Here is a 24,119-nt window from a genome sequence, read left to right on the forward strand (position 1 = left end):
ATGCATAAGGAACTTGCTCGAATGTGTAGAGCTGAATTAAGAGAATGTTTTCACTTTCTTCCTTCCCCAAACTGAAGGCTCATTCAGAGGGTTCTCTGACACATTAGAAGCTGATACCCACACATGTATCAGTGTTCTTCCCAAGAACAAGGGTGTTTCTGGAGTAAGGGTGGGATGGGAGAGCAGTAGAAATATGTTTTGAGCTAACACAAGTTCTGGAATTTATAAATGTATGACATTGATTTTGAGATGATAAAATATTTAAAATCATTGTTTAAATTTTTATCTGTGGGGCCAGTAAGGTGATCTTGTGGATTGAATTGTGTCCCCCCCAAAAGACATTATAAATCCTAACCTCTATGCCTGTGGTTATAGTCCGATTTGGGAATAAGTTGTCTTTGTTATGTTAATGAGGCAGGATTAGTGTAAAGTGTGTTTTGAGTCAATCTTACAAGATATGAAAGGAGCAGATTAAGCAAACAGAGTTCGGGGTAAGATAGGTGGCAGGCCACAGGGAACTGGGAAACAGAAGCTGAAGAGACAAGAGTCTTTCCCCAGAACCAACAGAGAGAGAAAGCCTTCCGCTAGAGCTGGCACCCTGAATTTGGACTTCCAGCCTCCTAAACTGGGAGAAAATAAACTTCTGTTTGTTAAAGTCATCCACTTGTGCTATTTCTCTTACAGAAGCTTCAGATAACTAAGACAGGTAATTTTCTCATTTGTTAGTAAGGGTACAATAAAACACAATTTTTCGGTTTAATTTTCTTTATACATTTGTTACCTGGAATGAATCATTATGTTGTAAAATCTTTGCGGCGATGATCATAAGCTCTCATTGTGAGACCTATCTTGTTACCAGTGGACAGTTCAAAGGAAGTAATCAGAAAGAATTGCCCAACGTTGACCTATCGATTTTACCACCTGAAGGATTATAGAAGTGAGATAACAGAGATGGGGAAGGCCAGGGAAAATTTCTTACTGGCACACAGTAGCACTGCTTTTTCTCCCATACCAGCATGGCATAAAGTAAGGATCTCCTTGACTCAATTTTTCTAAGGCAAAAAACATTCTTTTGTGATTGGATATGTTCCAGGAAAATATACTCATGTCACCTAATGAAGTGTATATTTTTGACAGATGCTGAAATCAGCAGCTCTTTTTACTTTCCAAATTTGTGATAGCATATGCCTAGCCCTTGTGATGGGGATAGACATTTCAAAGAAAAGAACTTGCAACATACCTTAGTGGGAAATGAGAACTAGAGAGGGCACAACTATGTTTAGTTAGGGAAGAGTGTAAAACAAACAAACAAAAAACCCAAATCCATTGCCATCAAGTCGATTCTGACTCATAGCAACCCTACAAGACAGAGTAGAACTGCCCCATAGGGATTCCAAGGAGTGCTTGGTGGGTTTAAACTGCCTACCCTTCGGTTAGCAGCTGAGCTCTTAACCACTGTGTTGTCAGGGCTCCATTGCTTTGGTAAAAAATAGACCCCCAAATGTATAATGGGGCAATAAACAGAACTTTATTGCTTGTTCACGTGACAGTTTGAAATGGGTGTTCTTGCATGGCATTTAGATAATGAGTCAGGGATTGAGGCTCCTTCCATCTAGTGACTTTTCCACCCACCAGGGCATCATCTGTATCTAGCTGGTGAAAGGGGAAGGGAGCTTAGAGGTGGCTTACCCTCTTTTTTAGTCTTAGCCTGGAAAAGGCACACAGTATTTCTGCTCACATTCCATTGTTTACAAGTCAGTTACTAGGCCACACCTAACTGCAGGGGAGGTGGCATTCAATCTAGGCTGGTACTACCTCCAGGAAAGAGAAGTCATAGCTGGTTTTCATGACTTTCATCTTTTCCTTCTTTGTTTCTTTGCTTTCTGTGTTTCTTTCTTTTAGTTTTTATTTTGAGATAATTTTAGACTTAGAGTTGCAAAGATCTAGAGAGTTCCATGAATACCCTTCTCCCAGCTCCTCCGCATGTTAACATCTACACAACCATAGAACAGTTTTCAAAACTAAAATGTTAAACTACAGACCTTATTCAGATTTTCCCATAATGTCATATATCAGTTCCAGGATTCAGTTCATTTAGTTGTTATGTCACCTTGTTGTTGTGTGCTATGGAGTTGATTCTGACTCATAACGACCCTATGTGACAGAGTAGAACTGTCCCGTAGGGTCTTCTAGGCTGTAGTCTTTACAGGAGCAGATTGCCAGGTCTTTCTCTCATGGAGCTGCAGGTGGGTTTGAACTGCTGACCTTTTAGTTAACAGCGAGCACTTAACCATTGCGCCACAAAGGCTCCTTTCATGATTCTTTACTCTCTTCCAATCTGTGACAGTTTCTGTCTCTCCTTGCCTTTCATGACCTTGTCTTTTTTGAAGTAAGTAATTACTGGTAAGTAATTTTGTAAAATTCTCCTTTTGGGTTTGTCTGATGCTTTCTCCTAATTAGATTGAGGCATGCATTATTGGGAAGGCCACCATAGACTGGAGATGATGTGCCCTGCTCTGTGTAACCTATCATGGGATACATGATGTCAATATGTTTTATGGGTGGTGTTAACCTTGATTACTTGGTGGCGTCTGCCAGGATTCTCCACTGTCAAATTGCTGTCTTTGTAATTTCAGACTGCAGAAGTTGGTAAAAATCTCCCATTTCTTCATCTTTGGCCTTAGTGGTTGGTGTGTCAATTTGAATAATTCTATTAACTGGTCTTTCTTGTAGGTGAATGGATATTATCCTATCACTGACAGCGTTGTACTTCAGGATAGATCTTGAAATGGTCTTTTTGATGATGAATGCAATGCTATTCCTCTTCAAGTTGTTCCCAGCATAGTAGACCATATGATTGTTTGATTCAAAATGACCACTACCAGTCTATTTCTGCTCACTAATGCCTAGTATCAGGGTCAGCGGACAAGAGGAAGACCCTTAATGAGATGGACTGACACAGTGGCTGCAACAATGGGCTTAAGCATAACAAAAATTGTGAGCATGGCACAGGACCTGGCAGTGTTTCGTTCTGTTGTGCATAGGGTCACTATTAGTTGGAATCAACTCGATGGCCCCTAATAACAACAATGCCTAGGATGTCTATGTTTATGCGTTCCATTTCATTTTTGACGATTTCCAATTTTCTGAGATTCATGCCTCATACATTCCACTTTCCAATTATTAATGGATGTTTGCAGCTGTTTCTTCTCATTTTGAGTCATGCCACATCAGCAAATGAAGGTCCCGAAAGCTTGACTCCATCCACGTCATTAACGTCAACTCTTCTTTGAGGAGGCAGCTTTTGAGTGCCTTCCACCCTGAGGGGCTCATCTTCCAGCAGTGTATCAGACACTGTTCCAGTGCTGTTCATAAGGTTTTCACTGGCTAATCCTTTTCAGAATTAGACTACCACATCCTTCTTCCTAATCTGTCTTAGTCTGGAAGCTCAGCTGAAACCTGTCTGCCATGGGTAACCCTTTTGGTATTTGAATACTGGTGGCATAGCTTCCAGCATCACAGCAACACCCAAGCCTTCACGGTACGACAAATTGACAGATGCATGGGGGAATTTACGCACCAACTGGTAAGGCCAAAAATGAAGAAACTGAAGATTTTACCAGCCTCTGCAGTCTGAAATTGATCAAACATGCAATCGGGATGCATTGATAATTACTGGTGACTGGAATGCAAAAGTTGGAAACAAAGATTGATAGTTGGAAAATATGGCTTTGGTGATAGAAATGATGCTGGAGATCACATGTTAGAATTTTGCAAGACCATCGACTTCTTCATTGCAAACACCTTTTTTCAACAACATGAACAGTGACTATACATATGGACCTTGCCAGATGGAATACACAGGAATCAAATCGACTGCATGTGTGGAAAGAGATGATGGAGAAGCTCAATATCATCCATCAGAACAAGGTCAGGGGCTGACTGCCGAACAGACCCTCAACAGCTCATATGCAAGTTCAAGTTGAAGCTGAAGAAAATTAGAACAAATTCGTGAGAGCCAAAGTATAACCTTGAGTATATCCCACCTGAATTTAGAGCCCATCTCAAGAACAACGTTGAACTATAATGACCAAAGACCAGATGAGTTGTGGAATGACACCAAGGACATCATACGTGAAGAAAGCAGGAGGTCATTAAAAAGACCGGAAAGAAAGAAAAGACCAAGATGGATGTCTGAAAAGACTCTGAAACTTGTTCTTGAACATCGAGTAGCTAAGGCAAATGGAAGAAATGACGAAGTAAAGGAGCCAAACAGAAGATTTCAAAGGGCAGCTTGAGATGACAAAGTAAAATTTTATAATGACATGCACAAAGACCTGGAGTTAGAAAAACAAAAGGGAAGAGCACGCTTGGCATTTCTCAAGCTTGCAATATTGAAGAATTCTTTGGAGAACATATTACACGATGCAGGAAGCATCAAAAGAAGATGGATAGAATACAGAATCACTATACCAAAAATAAGTGGTCAACATTCAGACATTTCAGGAGGTAGCATATGATCAGAAACCAGTGGTATTGAAGAAAGAGGTCCAAGCTGCACCGAAGGCATTGGTGAAAAACAAGTCTCCAGGGACTGACAGAATACCAATTGAAATGTTTCAACAAATAGATGCAGCACTGAAGTGCTCATTTGCCTCTGCCAAGAAATTTGGAAGACAGCTACCTGGCCAACCAACTGGAAGAGATCTGTATTTATGCCTATTCCAAAGAAAGGTGATCCAACTGAATGTGAAAATTACTGAACAATATCATTAATATCACATGCAAGTAAAATTTTGCTGAAGATCATTCAAAAGCGGCTGCAGCAGTACAGGGAAATGCCAGAAATTCAGGCTGAATTCAGAAGAGGACACAGAAGGAGGGATATCATTGCTGATGTCAGATGGATTCTGGCTGAAAGCAGAGACTACCAGAAAGATGTTTACCTGTGTTTTATTTACTGTGCAAAGGCATTCGACTGTGTGGAACATAACAAATTATGGATAACATTGTGAAGAATGGGAATCCAGAACACTTAATTGTGCTCATGAGGAACCTGTGCATAGATCAAGAGGCAGTCATTAGAACAGAACAAGGTGATACTGTGCAGTTTAAAGTCAAGAAAAGTGTGCGTCAGCATTATACCATTTCACCATACTTAATCAGTCTGTATGCTGAGCAAATAATCTGAGAAGCTGGACTCTATGAAGAACGGGGCATCAGGATTGGAGAAAGACTCATTAACAACCTGCATTATGCAGATGACACAACCTTGCTTGCGGAAAGTGAAGAGGACTTTAAGCGCTTTCTGATGAAAATCAAAGACTACCGTCTTCAGTATGAATTACACTTCAGTGTAAAGAAAACAAAAGTCCCCTGAACTGGACCAATAAGCCACATCATGATAAATGGAGAAAAGATTGAAGTTGTTAAGGACTTCGTTTTACTTGGCTCCATAATCAGTGCCCATGGAAGCAGCAGTCAGGAAATTAGATGACGCATTGCATTGGCCAAATCTGCTGCAAAAGACTTCTTTAAAATGTTAAGAAACAACGATGTCACCCTGAAGACTAAGGTGTACCACACTCAAGCCATGGTGTTTTAAATTGCTTCATATGCATGGAAAGCTGGACAGTCAATAAGGAAGACCAAAGAAGAATCGATGCCTTTGAATTGTGGTGTTGGCAAATAATATTGAATACACAAGGGACTGGCAGCAGAACAAACAAATCTGTCTTGGAAGAAGTACAGACAGAATGCTCCTTACAAGCAGGGATGGCGAGGCTTCGGCTCACATGATTTGGACATGTTACCTGGAAAAGAACAATGTGCTTGGTAAAGTAAGAGGTCAGCGAAAAAGAGGAAGACCTTCAATGAGATGGATCGATGCAGTGACATCAACAATACACTCCAGCATAACAATGATTATGAGGATTGTACAGGACCGGGCAGTGTTTTGTTCTGTTATACATAGAGTTGCTATGAGATGGAAACAACTCGATGTCACCTAACAGCAACAACCTTTGCAATTATCAAATATTTGGGAGAGATGCTTTGAAACTATACAAATATCCTGTGTTTCAACTTAATCGTTCACCTACTAATTCTAGCATACGTTAGGGGATCTTGCTTGTGGCAGTTATTACCGTGGTATTCTAATAGTAATTTGATGTTCACATAAACATAAACATGGATTCCTGCTCTTCTGCCCCCCATTCCTGTTTTGGAGATTAAAGTGACCATAGTTTAAAGGATTTTTAAATGGTTAGAGGTGAATTAGAAGAATATTAAGTTGTTAAAGGATAAGAGATATATTGCCACAGCTTTATAGGACTTAGATATGGTCCTAATAGGGAGCTCCCTGGAATGGAAGTAAGAAAACCTGGGTTTTAGTTATAATTCTGCTATTAGCCTAGTACAAGCAGGTCTTTTTATTCTAAGTTTTTTTTTTTTTTTGTAAAATAATCACAATTATATAAATTAAGGTAAAGAATGAGGATGTAATCATTTGAAGTGAAGAACTAGGAGGGGTAATAGGTGGCTTATGAATTCAGAGTCCTTATACAATATTGGCCCCCACATGTCTGTCAGTTTGTCATACTGTGGGGGTTTGTGTGTTGCTGTGATGGTGGAAGCTATGCCACCGGTATTCAGATACCCGCAGGGTCACCCATGGAGGACAGGTTTCAGCTGAGCTTCTAAACTAAGACTAGGAGGAAGGACCCAGCAGACTACTTCTGAAAGGCATTAGCCAGTGAAAACCTTATGAATAGCAGTGGAACACTGTCTGATATAGTGCTGGAAGATGAGCCCCCAGGTTGGAAGGCACTCAAAAGACGACTGAGGAAGAGCTGCCTCCTCAAAGTAGAGTCGACCTTAATGACGTGGATGGAGTAAAGCTTTTGGGACCTTCATTTGCTGATGCGGCATAACTCAAAATGAGAAGAAACAGCTGCAAACATCCATTTATGATCGGAACCTGTTTTTCCTTGGAAGAAATGCAACCAGAATGCTCCTTAGAAGAAAGGATGGTGAGACTGCGTCTTACATACTTCGGACATGTTGTCAGGAGGGATCAGTCCCTGGAGAAGGACATCATGCTTGGCAAAGTACAGGGTCAGTGGAAAGGAGGAAGACCCTCAATGAGGTGGATTGACACAGTGGCTGCAACAATGAGCTCAAGCATAACAACAATTGTAAGGATGGTGCAGGACTGGGCAGTGTTTCCTTCTGTTGTGCATAGGGTTGCTATGACTCAGAACTGACTCGACGGCACCTAACAACAACAACATATCACATTGGAAACCCTGGTGCCGTAGTGGTTAAGTGCTACGGCTGCTAACCAAAGGGTTGGCAGTTCAGATCCGCCAGGTGCTCCTTGGAAACTCTATGGAGCAGTTCCACTCTGTCCTATAGGCTCGCTATGAGTCGGAATCGACTCGATGACAATGCGTTTCCAATGGGTTTTATACCATATTTTTAACGAGCCCTGGTGCCGCAGTGGTTAAGAGCTTGACTGCTAACCAAATAGTTGGCAGTTTGAATCCACCAGCTGCTCCTTGGAAATGCTATGGGACAATTCTACTCTGTCTTATGGGGCCACTGTAAATCAGAATTGACAACAATGGGTTTGGTTTTTGATACCATATTAAAATAAAGGTATTACGTAAGTAGCAAGACTAGTTGTGCTTATTGGAAAGAAGAAAGACCAAATTTATTGGGAATATGTGTCAGGCACTGTGCTAAGGGCTTTGCATATATTATCTAGTTTAATCCTTTCACATCTTTATAGGGCAACATTATTAGCCCATTGTATAGATGAAGACCTGAGGTTAAATAACTTGCCCCAGGTCACACAGCTAATACCCAATGGAGTTAGAATTTGAACCCTGAATGTCTGGTTCCAGAATCTGCGTTCATAACCACTTCACCACAAACTTGTGCCCTGGTTATAGCCACTGACAGACTAATATTCACCTAGTGCACACTGTTGTGGCCACACCAACAAACTACTTCTGTTCTGAATGTTCAGTGCCTGTGTCCTCCATGTTATTAAATATTTGGAGTATAATCCCAAGAACCAAAAAACCAAACCCAGTGCCATCGAGTCGAATCCGACAAATAGTGACCCTATAGGACAGAGTAGAACTGCCCCATAGAGTTTCCAAGGAGCACCTGGTGGATTCGAACTGCCGACCCTTTGTTTAGCAGCCGTAGCACTTAACCACTATGGCACCAGGATTTCCAGGGAGGTATAATCCCAGGCACTGGTAAATACAAATGTTCATATTTCCCTAATTATATTTGCATTCAGCTCTTATATTTGACAATCTAAGCTAATCTCAGGAAGTATTTTCAGGTGTTTATATTTATGATTGTAGGCACAATAACTTAAACATTTAACTGAAAGGACTGAAGTGAAAACACATGTGTTGGTTAATTGCTCTTCTCAGCTTTGAGGCATTAGCCCAGGTTTGCTCTTTGGCCACATCATATAAATTGTGAAAGCCTCATTTAAAAGTGATTATTAGATGTGTAACCGTGCTACAAAAAAAATTAAATGAGGTCTCTAATTTTCCACCTCTTTCTACAGAGTCTAGCACCTACTTGGCGATTTGACTGCTATTTTTAGAATCTAGTTGAGTTTACGATTTTGCCTATTTTATTCCTTGGCTACAAAGTATGTCTGGCCTCATAGAACCCACTCCATTTCTGAGGGTTATATGATATCTGGCCTAACCACTTTTGGGGGGTTCCTGGGATGCACCATAGAACTACGTTCACAAATCTTAAATGATTCTTATAATCCTGCTTTCAGCTGTTTTGCTTGAACTCATCTTGAACCATTTACATGTGTATAAAAGGCATTGAAGTTCTACTGCAACAAGCAAAAGATGTAGGAAAAGCTGTGACAGTTGGGAGAGCAGCTGGTGGCACAGTGGTTAAGTGTTTCAGCTCTGGCGGCACAGTGGTTAAGAGCTTGGCTGCTTGCTAACCAAAACCTGGCAGTTTGAATCTACCAGCTGCGCCTTGGAAACCCTGTGGGGCAGTTCTACTCTGTCGTGTAGGGTTGCTGTGAGTCAGAATCAACTCGACAGCAACAGGTTTTTTTTTTTTTTCAGTGTTACTTTGGGAAAAATACTTAGTTTATCTAGGCCTTAATTTTATTACTAGCAAAGATCAAAAGGAACCTGCCTAGCTGCAGCCTTTGATTCAGTACTTGGATGACTTTTAATATAGTTTGGTTGATGATTTGCTTTTATTGCCACTTAAATAAATGCTAACCATAGTTTACAGAGAATGCTGGTGACACAGAGCTGTGTTTCACACTTTCAAGAAGGAAAAACAGAAAAACACAAAATGATGTAAATTTTACTTTGCAGATAAATATATTATTTTCTGATAAGACCAAGGAAAAGAGGTCATAATACATAATACATAGCCTAAGAGACTATGACTGTAAAATATATTAAAATATGTCTAATTTTCAGAGATATTAAAATGCGGAAAAATATGCATATTAGATTTGATGAAATACGGTAGGAAAGCCCCAAACTCAACTCCTGATCACTTGAGCATAATTAACCTGCAGCCTTGTTTGAGGCTTGGCTGCCTGACCCTACATTCTTACTACATGGTCTGTGCCAAAGCTGGTTATAGACTAGCCAGAAATATGGACTAGAATGTAATTGACTAAGTGTGCCCACCTAGCAAACCTGTGCTTGAACCTGAAGGCAGCTCAAAATGACAATTTCAATGAAGCCTTTCCTTTTCAAATCTTCCAGACACGATCAGTCTCTGTTCTATGTCCTCCTAGGACTTTGTACATATTTCTAGAATAACACACATGGCAATTATTTGATTTCCTTTCTGTTTCTCCTACTGGATTCTGAACAACTCAAAGGCCCCATAATGCCCCTAAGGAGTGGCACTGAGCTTGGAATATAGTAGGGATTCAATGCATGTTTATTGAAGGAATAAAGTTAGGAAGGTAGAAAAGAAAGGGTGAATGATTGTTTTGTGGGTGATAGTAGCAATTTTTAGATTTAGGCCACCACTCATCATCAGGAAAGATAATGCAAAATGGAATTTTTTTTTATTAACTTTTATTGAGCTTCAAGTGAACGTTTACAAATCAAGTCAGACTGTCACATATAAGTTTATATACACCTTGCTCCGTTCTCCCACTTGCTCTCCCCCTAATGAGTCAGCCCTTCCAGTCTCTCCTTTCATGACAATTTTGCCAGCTTCCCACTCTCTCTATCCTCCCATCCCCCCTCCAGACAGGAGATGCCAACACAGTCTCAAGTGTCCACCTGATATCATTAGCTCACTCTTCATCAGCATCTCTCTCCTACCCACTGTCCAGTCCCTTTCATGTCTGATGAGTTGTCTTTGGGAATGGTTCCTGTCCTGGGCCAACGGAAGGTTTGGGGACCATGACTGCCGGGATTCCTCTAGTCTCAGTCAGACCATTAAGTACGGTCTTTTTGTGAGAATTTGGGGTCTGCATCCCACTGATCTCCTGCTCCCTCAGGGGTTCTCTGTTGTGCTCCCTGCCAGGGCAGTCATCGGTTGTAGCAGGGCACCATCTAGTTCTTCTGGTCTCAGGATGATGTAAGTCTCTAGTTCATGTGGCTCTTTCTGTCTCTTGGGCTCTTAGTTATCGTGTGACCTTGGTGTTCTTCATTCTCCTTTGATCCAGGTGGGTTGAGACCAATTGATGCATCTTAGATGGCCGCTTGTTAGCATTTAAGACCCCAGACGCCACATTTCAAAGTGGGATGCAGAATGTTTTCATAATAGAATTATTTTGCCAATTGACTTAGAAGTCCGCTTAAGCCATAGTCCCCAAACCCCTGCCCTTGCTCCACTGACCTTTGATGTATTCAGTTTATCCCAGAAACTTCTTTGCTTTTGGTCCAGTCCAGTTGAGCTGATCTTCCATGTATTGAGTATTGTCCTTCCCTTCACCTAAAGCAGTTCTTATCTACTAATTAATCAGTAAAAAACCCTCTCCCACCTTCCCTCCCTCCCCGCCTCGTAACCACAAAAGTATGTGTTCTTTTCAGTTTATACTATTTCTCAAGATCTTATAATAGTGGTCTTATACAATATTTGTCCTTTTGCCTCTGACTAATTTCACTCAGCATAATGCCTTCCAGGTTCCTCCATGTTATGAAATGTTTCACAGATTCGTCACTGTTCTTTACCGATGCGTAGTATTCCATTGTGTGAATATACCACAATTTCTTTAACCATTCATCCGTTGATGGACACCTTGGTTGCTTCCAGCTTTTTGCTATTGTAAATAGAGCTGCAATAAACATGGGTGTGTGTATATCTGTTTGTGTGAAGGCTCTTATTTCTCTAGGGTATATTCCGAGGAGTGGGATTTCTGGGTTGTATGGTAGTTCTATTTCTAACTGTTTAAGATAACGCCAGATAGATTTCCAAAGTGGTTGTACCATTTTACATTCCCACCAGCAATATATAAGAGTTCCAATCTCTCCGCAGCCTCTCCAACATTTATTATTTTGTGTTTTTTTGATTAATGCCAGCCTTGTTGGAGTGAGATGGAATCTCATCGTAGTTTTAATTTGCATTTCTCTAATGGCTAATGATCGAGAGCATTTTCTCATGTATCTGTTAGCTGCCTGAATATCTTCTTTAGTGAAGTGTGTGTTCATATCCTTTGCCCACTTCTTGATTGGGTTGTTTGTCTTTTTGTGGTTGAGTTTTAACAGAATCATATAGATTTTAGAGATCAGGCGCTGGTCGGAGATGTCATAGCTGAAAATTCTTTCCCAGTCTGTAGGTGGTCTTTTTACTCTTTTGGTGAAGTCTTTAGATGAGCATAGGTGTTTGATTTTTAGGAGCTCCCAGTTATCTGGTTTCTTTTCGTCATTCTTGGTAATGTTTTGTATTCTGTTTATGCCTTGTATTAGGGCTCCTAAGGTTGTCCCTATTTTTTCTTCCATGATCTTTATCGTTTTAGTCTTTATGTTTAGGTCTTTGATCCACTTAGGGTTAGTTTTTGTGCATGGCGTGAGGTATGGGTCCTGTTTCATTTTTTTGCAAATGGATATCCAGTTATGCCAGCACCATTTGTTAAAAAGACTATCTTTTCCCCAATTAACTGACACTGGTCCTTTGTCAAATATCAGCTGCTCATATGTGGATGGATTTATATCTGGGTTCTCAATTCTGTTCCACTGGTCTATGTGTCTGTTGTACCAATACCAGGCTGTTTTGACTACTGTGGCTGTATAATAGGTTCTAAAATCAGGTAGAGTGAGGCCTCCCACTTTCTTCTTCTTTTTCAGTAATGCTTTGCTTATCCGAGGCTTCTTTCCCTTCCATATGAAGTTGGTGATTTGTTTCTCTATCACATTAAAAAATGACACTGGAATTTGGATCGGAAGTGCATTGTATGTATAGATGGCTTTTGGTAGAATAGACATTTTTACTATGTTAAGTCTTTTTATCCATGAGCAAGGTATGTTTTTCCACTTAAGTATGTCCTTTTGAATTTCTTGTAGTAGTGCTTTGTAGTTTTCTTTGTATAGGTCTTTTACATCTTTGGTAAGATTTATTCCTAAGTATTTTATCTTCTTGGGGGCTACTGTGAATGGTATTGATTTGGTGATTTCCTCTTCGATGTTCTTTTTGTTGATGTAGAGGAATCCAAGTGATTTTTGTATGTTTATCTTATAACCTGAGACTCTGCCAAACTCTTCTATTAGTTTCAGTAGTTTTCTGGAGGATTCCTTAGGGTTTTCTGTGTATAAGATCATGTCATCTGCAAATAGAGATAATTTTACTTCCTCCTTGCCAATCCAGATGCCCTTTATTTCTTTGTCTAGCCTAATTGCTCTGGCTAGGACTTCTAGCACGATGTTGAATAAGAGCGGTGATAAAGGGCATCCTGCAAAATGTATTTTTAATGAAGATTTAACTTTCAGGTAACAAGGTTATCTTAGGCTGGGCTCTCTAGAGAAGTAAAACCAGTAAAGCATATATAGAGAGAGGAAGATTTATATCAAGGAAATGGCTCATGCAGTTTTTAGAGGGTGTACATCCCAAGTCCGTGGGGGTACAAAAGAGGATTCTCCTGATTCACGTAGCTGTAGGGGCTAGTGAACCCAAGATTACCAGGTTGGAGAGCAGGGCTGTGAAAACTGATGAATCTCAAGAAGGCAGGGAAGCTGCTAACTCAAGTCCCAAGAACCAGAGGTCAGACAAACAGGAGCCAGCTGCAGGATCTAGAACAAGCAAAAACCCTGGCAAGGCAAAGAGAAAGGAACTAGGTGGAGGGGGGCAGAGAAATTAAGGCTGAGGGAGTGGTGAGCTGCCACAGGCCCCACCCCCACCAGTACCACTCAGCAGATTCCATCATGGGAGTGATCATGTGTCAAATTTCAACAGGGAAGTGATGGTAACATTATACAACTGCCAGACACTGAGAATCATGGCCTGGTCAAGCTGACACACAATCTGAACCATCACAAAGATTATTCTATGAACCACCTGGGAAAATCAGTCACACTATTTAGAGGCATGACTGATTTGGGTGAAAAAAGATTGTACTAGATTAACACCTACTGTCAGACTCCCTAGAGAACCAATATCACAGAAGAACCATGAATTGGAATTGACTCGACTACAACAGTTTTGGTTTCAGGTTTTTGCTCCAGCACTAAAGCTAGCTGTGTGATTTTGGGCAGCTATTGCACAACTCTGCCTCAGGTTCCTAATCTGCAAAATGGTAATAATCATAGCACTTATCTGATAGGATTGCTGTGAGAATTAAATCATATATAAAGCACTTAGCACAGTGCCTGGCACATTGTAAAGGAAGACAACAAATGGTAGCAGTTGTTGTGTAAGTGTCATTAGTAGGAAAAGAGCCGATTTCCTTCAAGGTGAAATTGAGAAGAAATAACCAGTTCTTTACCATAGGCTACATAGGATAAGAGATCAAAGGAAGTGTTTTATTGGTCTCTCATCTGACAATTCTTTTAAGTTTTTTTTTTTTTTTTAAACCAAGGTTGTAGTTTAAGAGCCAGTTTCCTTGTATCACTTCCTTGTCTTTTGGCTCTATATAAGTATGCTCTTACTTAAGAATTACCATCCTTCTCTCAGAGATTTCCCACTTTGGAGAATAAAGCTACTTTTTCTTCTTGTTTTTCCTTTTCAGGGAATTACCTCTTTTTGCCAATGGACAACTCAGCATTTGAAATGCATGAAGTTGCAACACAGAGCACCTTGTCTATAGGGAAGATGAGCACCATCTCCAGGATGGTAAGGTGGGGTTTTACATCTTGAGACTAATTTCCCCTGGGACTGAACCACAGAGCTCAGGAAAGAATCCCTCTTTAGACCCTCCACCTCCTCAGGAAGGTAATAGCTCATGCTCTGAACATTTCCTGACTTGCCTTCTCCCTCACAAACTCTTAACTTGTGCCTCCTTTAGTTCATTAGTGCCCCAATTCTCTGCAAATTCTTCCTCATAGTATTAAACTGAATATGTTAAGAAATAATTGTGCTTCACAAAATGCACCATTTAAGAACCTTAAAGCACTAAGAACTTCTCTGTTACAGTTATTAGTGCTCAAAGAAATGCCTGCTCAGAGAGAAAGACCAGGAACTCAAAGGGCAGTAGAATAGGAGAGAATTGACATTAATGGTTATGAATGTCATTTTCATGTTTAAAGGAATGAAGGCAAGTTGGTCTTCCCAAAGGTTAGGGTTCTCTTGGCAGTTTTCAGTAATGTGGGATTATAATTCCTGGAAATAACTTTGTTGTCTTTAACATATATTTGTAGTGGGAAACCGGGAAGAGTAACATGGAAATATTGTGCTCAGACTTGGTAGATGGATTAGTAGCTCATGTAGGTAATATACAGAAGGAGGGGACTTCAGTGAAGCTCTTCAAATGAAGGAGAGAAGGAAGAAGGGAAAGAGAAAGGGAGGAAGAGAGAGAAACCTGTCAAACCAGTTGTTTATCTGTATGTTAATTATTACCATGCATATACCTGTACCTATAAATATTTATGAACAGTTTGGAGCTAAAAGGACCTTAGAAAATATTCATTATAACCTCTTTAATATTCAGGTGAAGAACCTGATAAATAGGGGCTAATTGACTGAATTGGAGTGTATTTGATATACAAACTTTACTGGTTACTTAATTGTCTAGCTCCAGTTTTTCTGGTGCTTCAGTTCCTCATCTGTTTATTTTTATCCTTATTGCTCTGGATGTCAGCAAGGTATTTGATGTGTGTGTGTGTGTGTGTGTGTGTATACAACCTCATATTTAAGCATGTATTATTTTATTAAATATATTCATCCCATAACTAATTTTTTTTTAAGTAAAAGAAAAAATAAACTAAATTGAGAAAGAAGGCAATATTTCTAATGCACTGTAAGTTAAGAATAATGGCTTCATAATTTTTCCTAGGAAAAGAAGGGACAGTGGTCATTGGTGAGCATTTTCCTGGTGTGTTTCTTGGCGTGCATCCTTACTACAGCAGTAGCAGCACTGATTCTCTCCGTGGTTTATGTGAACAACTCCCAACCCCATTCAGGCATCTATTTGAGACCTGAAACCTGGCCTTTACAAACAACAATGATTCCTATCATGCAAAAGGCTGTTGATCCGAAATTCCAGTTTCTTAATCATTTACCTAAATCCAAGGTATGAATCACATATTGGGAGAAAGGATCATCTGTTTTAAATGGCAATTTCAAAACAAACTTTCTATTGCTTATTTCTAAGCTTTGTTCTCTCTTTATTGGAAGGACCCAGCTGTAGGCCCATGTGGATGAAGGGAGGTAATAAAGAGAAGAAGGGAGAGTGAAGTTGATATTGACTCCAGGCAAGAATTTTCTTCTGTAGATAGTTCTATGTCTGTCTGGAGGGGAGAAATGCAGGTGTATAAATAAAGAAATCCTTCTATTCTCTTGCCAAGCCAGGTATCCTCTTTTTAAATGTGTAATAGGGACTGGACTGATAGCATTGCATGTACCGCTATTGTCACTAGATTCTTGCATACCTATTCTTCCTCTTCCTTTTGAGACTCTAAAGTTCATTTCACCACTATTGCCTTTTCTGTCTTGCTTCCCTCTAACTCTGTAGGCCATGGCAGCCTTACATTCCTCAGTAGATGGCCTCCAAACTGATGATTGCTTGCTTATGATCTTCCAGGTATTTGAGTTTCCTGGTGGTGCTATCCAGTGGGCCAGGTATAGGTACAATGTCCATGACTATCTCAGTGATGAAGAGGAGGCCTTTGGTACCAGTCTGAACAGTCAGAGATCACAGATGACCCTGGGGACCCTAAGAATAAAAAGCAATGGCCTCAGGGCCCCTCACTGGCACTTCAATGCTAACGAGCATGGCTATCTTGTACAGGTATGACGAGTATGCCTACATTCTGATCTTAAACTTGTATGTTGTGTGTCCTCAGGGTATTATTTTAGTTGTTGCAAAACCTACTTAACTGAGTGATAGACAACATCCAGGCTTTGGCTATATATTCAGATTAGTTAACAGTACCCTAAAGTATTAGCCTGTTTGCTTAAATTATTTTTGGTGTCACTTTGAACTTCTTTCTTCAGTATGAAATGATTTTTCACACTCTGTTGTTCAAATAAGATCACTGTTTAGTCCTTTGAGCCAAAACTAAAAATGACAGCTCTGATCTAATGATCAAAGAGATGGCAGCTTTCCTCTAAGAAAAAAAGCAGCCACTGGAATAACAAACTAGTTTGCTGATGTCTAGTCTGTAGTCTCTAACATCAGGTCAATGGAATTAAAATTGGATGCCTTTTTGTGGTTCACACCTTTCAGAGTTTTTCTTTTTCCTTGTGCTTTAGATGAAGGTTTACAGAGCAAACTAGCTTCTCTTTAAACAATTAATATACACATTATTTTGTGACATTGGTTGCCAACCCCCTAACATGCCAATATTTCCCCCTTCTCAACCTTAGGTTCCCCATTACCAGCTTTCCTGCCCCCTCCTGCCTTCTCATCCTTGCCCCTGGTATAGTATACCCATTTAGTCTCTTTGTTTTATGGACCTGTCTAATCTTTGGCTGAAGGGTGAACCTCAGGAGTGACTTCATTACTGAGCTAAAAAGGGTCTTCAGGGGCCATACTATCAGGGTTTCTTCAGTCTCTGTCAGACTAGTGAATCTGGTTTTTTTTTTTTTGAGTTAGAATTTTGTTCTACATTTTTCCCCAGCTCTGTCTGGGACCCTTTACTGTGACCCCTATCAGAGCAGTCGGTAATGGTAGCTGGGCACCATCAAGTTGTGCTGGACTCAGTCTGATGGAGGCTGTGGTAGTTGTGGCCCATTTGTCCTTTGGACTAATCTTTCCCTTGTATCTTTGGTTGTCTTCGTTCTCCCTTGCTCCAGACAGGGTGACGCCAGCGGAGTATCTTAGATAGCTGCTCAGAGTTTTCTTGAAGTGATATAGAGATAGCTAGAGATATGATGGGTGTACTTACTCGAATTTCAGATAATTCCAAAAAGTATTTATTGGGCACCTTTGTGTTCTAGATATTGGGAAAGCAATAGTAACTAAGTCCTCACAGAACTTTCAGAGTTTAATCTTACCCTGGTGATCTGTTGAATTTAATAGATGTACCAAAACCAAAACCAAAACAAACCTGTTGCCACCAAGTCAATTCCAACTCATAGTGACCCTGAGGACAGAGTAGAACTGCCCCATAGGGTTTCCAAAGTGTGGCTGGTGAATTTGAACTGGTGACCTTTTGATTAGCAGCTGAGCTCTTAACCACTGTGCCATCAGGGCCCCAAACAGCTAACCTTATATAATTTTTTGTTAATAAAACCCCCTTGTTATATACTTGGACAATTCACAGAATTTTAGAATTTACAACAAGAAGAGAAATTAGAGTTTTATCTATGTGAGACTAATCCCTTCTTATTTCTCATGAGATAACAGAGGCTCAGAGAGATTAGGTGATCTTTCTAAAGCTAAACTGTAGTTGTTGGTCAGCCTTGGACAAAGTCTGCTTTTCCTGACTTGCTATCTTTTTCTGTATATATAAAATATGTAAAAGAGGATAGTCTTCAAAATATTAATTTTCATTATTTGGCTGAGGAGTGGCAGAAGTGGTAGGAAGAAAGGAAAGGCAGCTAAGTGGACTTTCCTGGAGAGGAACCCCTAAAAACAAATTCTAACGTAGGGAAATTGGTCTGGAGCATGCCAGTAGATAATAGGCCCAGGGATCCAGCTTAGCCTAGGGAGGCTATTCTAGAATTTCCTCCCATTACCCATTGCTGTCCAGTTGATTCTGTCTCATAGTGACCCTATAGGACAGAATAGAACAGCCCCATAGGGTTTCCAAGGCTGTAATCTGTATGGGCAGAGTTCTAGTGGCACAGTGGTAAAAGCACTCAGCTGCTAACCAAAAGATCACCAGTTCGAACCCACCAGCTGCTCCATGGGAGAAAGATGTGACAGTCTGCTTCCGTAAAGATTTACAGCCTTGAAATCCCATGGGGTCTGGCCTATAGGGTTGCTATGAGTCAGAACCAACTTGATGGCAGTGAGTTTGGGTTTTTTGTAATCTTTATGGAAGCAAACTGCCACATCTTTCTCCTGCTGAGCAACTGGTAGATTCAAAGCAGAGACCTTTCAGTTAGGAGCTGAGTGTTTAAACACTGCACCACCAGGGCTCTTCTCTAGAAGTCCAGAGAATTTATAATGTCACCTTCTAAACATGGACTGTATAAAGTTGAGTATTTTCTAAATCCCAGGAAAATTGTAGGATCACCTAGTCTTACAGTTGGGATAAGGAACTAACCAACAGGAGGTGAAGGAAGTCCCTTCACTATACACTCATGCAAGGAGATTGCTTTTGCTTCTGAGTATCTTCAGGAAAATCTTGGAAGGAGTGGCTCTGGGAGGAGCCAGGCAGGAGAGGTGTCCAGCATATGGGTCCCTGCAATGAGCTTCCCACCAGCTCCTGTGCTCTCTCTGCTCTGTGTTTGGAGTACCCTCTACAAACGGATACATATTCTGGTGTTCCTTGCATGTGGACTTGGAGTTCACTTTTCTCCTGCATCTTTAATACCCTTCTGGATCTGAGTTGTATATGTTGTCTATATAGACAGAATAAAGACTTCTTATTCATTTACCCTTGCGGATTCTTTGCTATATGACCATGAGTCTCTAGTAAACAAGAAAACAAGAACAATGGTATCTTCTCTACCTATCTCATAGAGTAACAGATTAGAGGAACAGACTAGAGATTGAGAGAAAGTATAGAATTTTAGTTATATATGCATAATCATGAGTATGGTATAGTAACTAAAAGTGTGAACGTTGGGTTCAAATCCCAGCATGGCTATTGCCTAGCTAGGTAACATTGGGAAAGTTATACATTCCCTCCATTCCTCAGTTTTCTCATCTGTAAAATGGGGATAATGATAGTACTTGCTTCATAGAGTTGATGTGAGGAATAATTGAGTTAAATCAAGTAAAATACTTAGAAGAATACCCGACACACTGTAAAAGCTCAGAAGGTGTTAGCTATTATTATTATTGAGGAGCCCTGTGGCACAATGTTTAAGCACTTGGCTGCTAACTGAAAGGTCAGTAGTTCGAACTCACCTGCTGCTCCGAGGGAGGAAGATGTGGCACCCTGTTTCCAAAAAGATTACAGCCTTAGAAACCCTATGGGGCAGTTCTACTCTGTTCTGTATGATTGCTATGAGTTGAAATCGACTGGATGGCAACAGCTTTGGTTTTTATTATTACTAACATTGCATGCAGACTTTTTTAAATGTGGAAAATACATGTATCTATTTTTTATATATATATACATACTCACATGAAATTACCCATGTGATTACCTAAGAACATGCATACATACTTGACATGTAACTTTAGCCTTTTCGTACTCTAAAACATGTATTCTCAAAGGAGGTGATACTGCCCGTAAGGGGGGACTTAGCTCTTGGGGGGCAAAAAATCTTACCCTTTTTTATGTATAAGGCATATATATAAACACAGATAGATATACATACAATATATGTACAACATTTTAATACCACAGATATTGGTTGGTGATTGGGAAAAAAAAAGTCTAAACGGGCACCTTAGAAGGTAGGTAATAAAAAAAGGTTAAGAAATATTACTCTAAAGTGATGCTGGGTGTGTTTTTCTGTCTATGTTTCAGGGGACAGCATGGATTGGAGTGGTCGATGATGGTGGTATAGTAGTTACCACATATAATGTTACAGCTGGCCAAGTGATCTTCTTCCCTAAAAATATGTTACATTGGATAAAGAATGTGGGGAAGGAAGACTGCTTTTTCTTGCTCTTCTTTTCCACGCATGAAGAACTTCAGACCCTGGATGTTGATGATGTGTTTTTTTCTACCCCTGAAGATATTGCTTCTAGGTCACTTAAGGTGTGTGTCATTTCTGATAACAAGTCCCACTATGAAGGCATGCATTACATGTTGTTGTTGTTAGGTGCCGTCGAGTTGGTTCCAACTCATAGTGACCCTATGTACAACAGAAGGAAACACTGCCCAGTCCTGTGCCATCTGCACAATCCTTGCTATGGCTTAGTCCATTGCTGCAGCCACTGTGTCAATCCATCTTATTGAGGGTCTTCCTCTTTTTTGCTGATCCTCTACTTTATGAAGCACAATGTCCTTCTCTAGGGATTCATCCCTCCTGATAACATGCCCAAATTATGTGAGATGTAGTCTTGCCACCTTTGCCGCTAAGTAGCATTCTGGTTGTACTTCTTCCAAGACAGATTTGTTCGTGCTTTGCCAGGTCCATGGTATATTCAATACTCTTTGCCAACACTATATTTTATTTTATTTTTTGCCAACACCACAATTGAAAGGCATCAATTCTTCCTTATTCATCATCCAGCTTCTGCATGCGTATGAGGCGACTGAAAACACCATGGCTTGGGTCAGGTGCACCTTAGTCTTCAAGGTGACATCTTTGCTTTTCAACACTTTAAGGAGGTCTTTTCTAGCAGATTTACTCAATGCAATGCATCTTTGTATTCTTGACTGCTGCTTCCATGGGTGTTGATCGTGGATCCAAGTGAAAAATGAAATCCTTGACAACTTCGATCTTTTCTCCATTTTTCATGATGTTGCTTATTGGTCCAGTTGTGAGGATTTTTGTTTTCTTCACGTTGAAGTATAATCCATACTAAGGCTGTGGTCTTTGACCTTCCTCAGTAGATGCTTCAAGTCCTCTTCATTTTCAACAAGCAAGGTTGTGTTATCTGCATATGACAGGTTATTAATCAGTCTTCCTCCAATCATAGGCACAAAGAAAACATTAATAATCATGTTTCAAGGGCAGCAGTTGTATAAGTCCAGAAAAAATGGGCTAATTTTGTGGGTAAATTTCGATAATAGGCTCAAAAGCATATATTGTGTTCCTACTAAAGAGACAAAACTTGTTGAAGATGAATTGCTTTTTGTTTTCCTTTATGAAGGATTTCCGTAGGAAACTATATGGAATTGGCAGAAAGGTTATGGTATAACCAAAAGCAAAAACAAACCAAATCCACTGGTGTTGAGTCAATTCTGACTCATTATGGTTTAAACTCATTGCCATCAAGTCGATTCTGACTCATAGTGACCCTATAGGACAGAGTAGAACTGCCCCATAGAGTTTCTAAGGAGCGCCTGGTAGATTCGAACTGCCAGCCTTTTGGTTAGCAGCTGTAGCACTTAACCACTACACCACCAGGGTTCCCATCATTATGGTATACCAAAAAAAACAAACCCGTTGCCGTCAAGTCGATTCTGATTAGTAGCTGAACTCTTAACTGCTACACCACCAGGGTTTCCCATTATTGTATAGTTAATAGAAAAATGGCTGTAATTTACATCCCTGAAGGCAAAGCACACCCATTCTTTCTTACGAGGAGAAGTTTGCTTCAGGTAATGTAATCATGCTTTCTTAATCTAATGCAGAAGTTCCCATACTTTTCCTGAAGAATAGCTACTTTTAGTCTTTCTAAATATTTATGTTATCATGGGGAACTGCTGATAATGCTGGTTGCAGAGGGTCAGGTCAGGTGTAGACATTGATGATGCAAATGGGTCATCAGTGGAACTGGTGAGGGACTATGATTGGCAATGAAGAGGTTTAGTGGTAAACTGAGGAATCTCTCTGGAAGTAGAAATGAGTCATGAAGGAGAGTATTGGTAAGCACAGACACTGATGTGTATTTTTTTCGGGAGTTTATATTGACCATCAAACAACACATTTAAAACCAAAGTGCAGTGAATGCTTTAGGGATTTTCATAAGAATCAGAATACTTAGGTTAATAAGGTCAGCTCTTCTGACTGGTAGAAATTGTAAGGGGTCATTGAAAAGCACACTGGTGCTGATGCTAGAATATCCTCAGGTACCCATCCTTCCAAATACTAAAATCTGTAGAATGTTGTATAAATATGGGGCTTCTTGTGTGTTTTAGCCCGAAGGTGGAATTAATTTCATCAGAACATTCCATAAACAAAAAGAGGATCAGGGAGTCAACCTTCCCCCCAACTTGGCAGAACTGATCATGAATGCTAGTTATGTACAGTCTCCAGACAGCCTTGTGTGGAAATACTTCTTTGACCTTAAAGGTATGATACCTTGTTTTGTGAAGATTTTTTGGTTAAGCACTGATAAATATGATTATACACGCATATTAGATTGAAATGTAACATACGTTTTTCTTTTTTATGGTGGGTCATAGTCAAGAGAAGTTTGAAAAACACATTTATCAACAATGTGAGTGATTTGAGAAAAGGCCTGGAGGCAAAAGAGAATGCGGCAAAGGATTTCAAAGTATGAGGGGCGTACACTGGGGCTGGGGTTGCTGCAAGGGAAGAGGCTGATGAGAGAGGAGGGGTCTAATCATGCAGGTATCAGAATTCAGGCTAAGGAATTTATCTTGAGGGAAAAGAGGAGCAGTTGAAGGATTTTAAATAGGAGAATGACACCGTTAGTTTGGTTTTTTTTTTTTTTTTGAGTGATGACCTCTCTGGCTGAATTGTTGAAAAATGTATTGGAAGAGTCCAGATGAGGGCAGGAAGATGAGTCAGGGGACTCTTGCAGTCCCTCAAATAGGGGATGATAGTAACCTGTACTGTGGCAGTTGTGAGAGGGACAGAATTGTGAATCACAGGGACTTTGAAGAGGTAGGGTTGACAGGACGTGATAGTTGACTGACTTGAGGAGGTTGAGATTGGTGTTCAGGTTGACTGTCAGGCTTTCTAGCCAGATCTCCAGAATTGAACAGTCTATCTTAAAGAGGTCACTCTATGTTATAAATTTTGCGAGAGCCTGGAAGGTAGGCTAGTATCTATGTCAGGTCAGTATTTGGTGACATGTGGGACTTGTTATCAGCAATTTCAATTATGTATTGAAAAGCTATGTACTTTACTGTGTCTAAAGTTGGCTCTTTTTTTTTTTTTTGGAGTACTATTTTGAAGTATTTTACCTTATTTATTTATTTATTTATTTTTAACTTCATCTAACCCAGGTTCAAAAGAATACCATTTTCCAGGAGGAATAATACAGTGGGCACAATATTGGAAAAATGGAAATAAACTAAACAACAATGAAAAAATTTTTAGTGAATTTCTTAATCAGGTAATTAAGGAAAATATTTTGATGAATGTTAGGATTGATGAATTTAGATTGGATTTAGGCTTCTTTTGGACAAAAGCAAAAGGAAAGCTCTAGCCAAACATTGGTAAATTTGATCAATGTAAACTGTTCACTGGGGCTACTATGTGGATTTGGGAACTTGAGTTCTCTGGCCTGAATGGTTACATAAATGAAACAAGCTGGATACTTGTGGGATTTGTCTCTTTCTATGTTTTAAATGCTCATTGGCTATTTGCATAAAAACTAAGAGCGCAGCTCTGGCATCAGATTCTGTGGGTTCAAGTCCAGGTTCTGCCACTTCTTAGCTTGTATGACCCTTGGTAAATTACTTCACCACTGTAGATTTTAATTTTGTCTCCTGTAACATGGGGAGAATAATACTAGCAAATGTATAGAATTGTGAGGAATAAATGACATAATGTGACATAGA

The 24,119-nt window shown here is 40.0% G+C and overlaps 1 protein-coding gene across 1 annotated transcript in view; it reads left to right on the forward strand.

Annotated features, from left to right (window-relative positions):
- Nucleotides 1-818: 818 nt before the first annotated feature.
- LOC126086131 (uncharacterized) overlaps nucleotides 819-24,119 on the forward strand; it is a 29,242-nt gene continuing 5,941 nt past the window's right edge. Inside the window, exons 1-7 of the mRNA XM_049902327.1 lie at nucleotides 819-876; nucleotides 14,201-14,304; nucleotides 15,464-15,700; nucleotides 16,211-16,417; nucleotides 20,220-20,453; nucleotides 22,506-22,659; nucleotides 23,562-23,671. Of these exons, the coding sequence (XP_049758284.1) occupies nucleotides 819-876; nucleotides 14,201-14,304; nucleotides 15,464-15,700; nucleotides 16,211-16,417; nucleotides 20,220-20,453; nucleotides 22,506-22,659; nucleotides 23,562-23,671 (1,104 nt within the window). The remainder of the gene's footprint in view (nucleotides 877-14,200; nucleotides 14,305-15,463; nucleotides 15,701-16,210; nucleotides 16,418-20,219; nucleotides 20,454-22,505; nucleotides 22,660-23,561; nucleotides 23,672-24,119) is intronic.

The sequence above is a fragment of the Elephas maximus genome, chromosome 11 (assembly GCF_024166365.1).
Source record: "Elephas maximus indicus isolate mEleMax1 chromosome 11, mEleMax1 primary haplotype, whole genome shotgun sequence".
NCBI lineage: Eukaryota > Metazoa > Chordata > Mammalia > Proboscidea > Elephantidae > Elephas > Elephas maximus.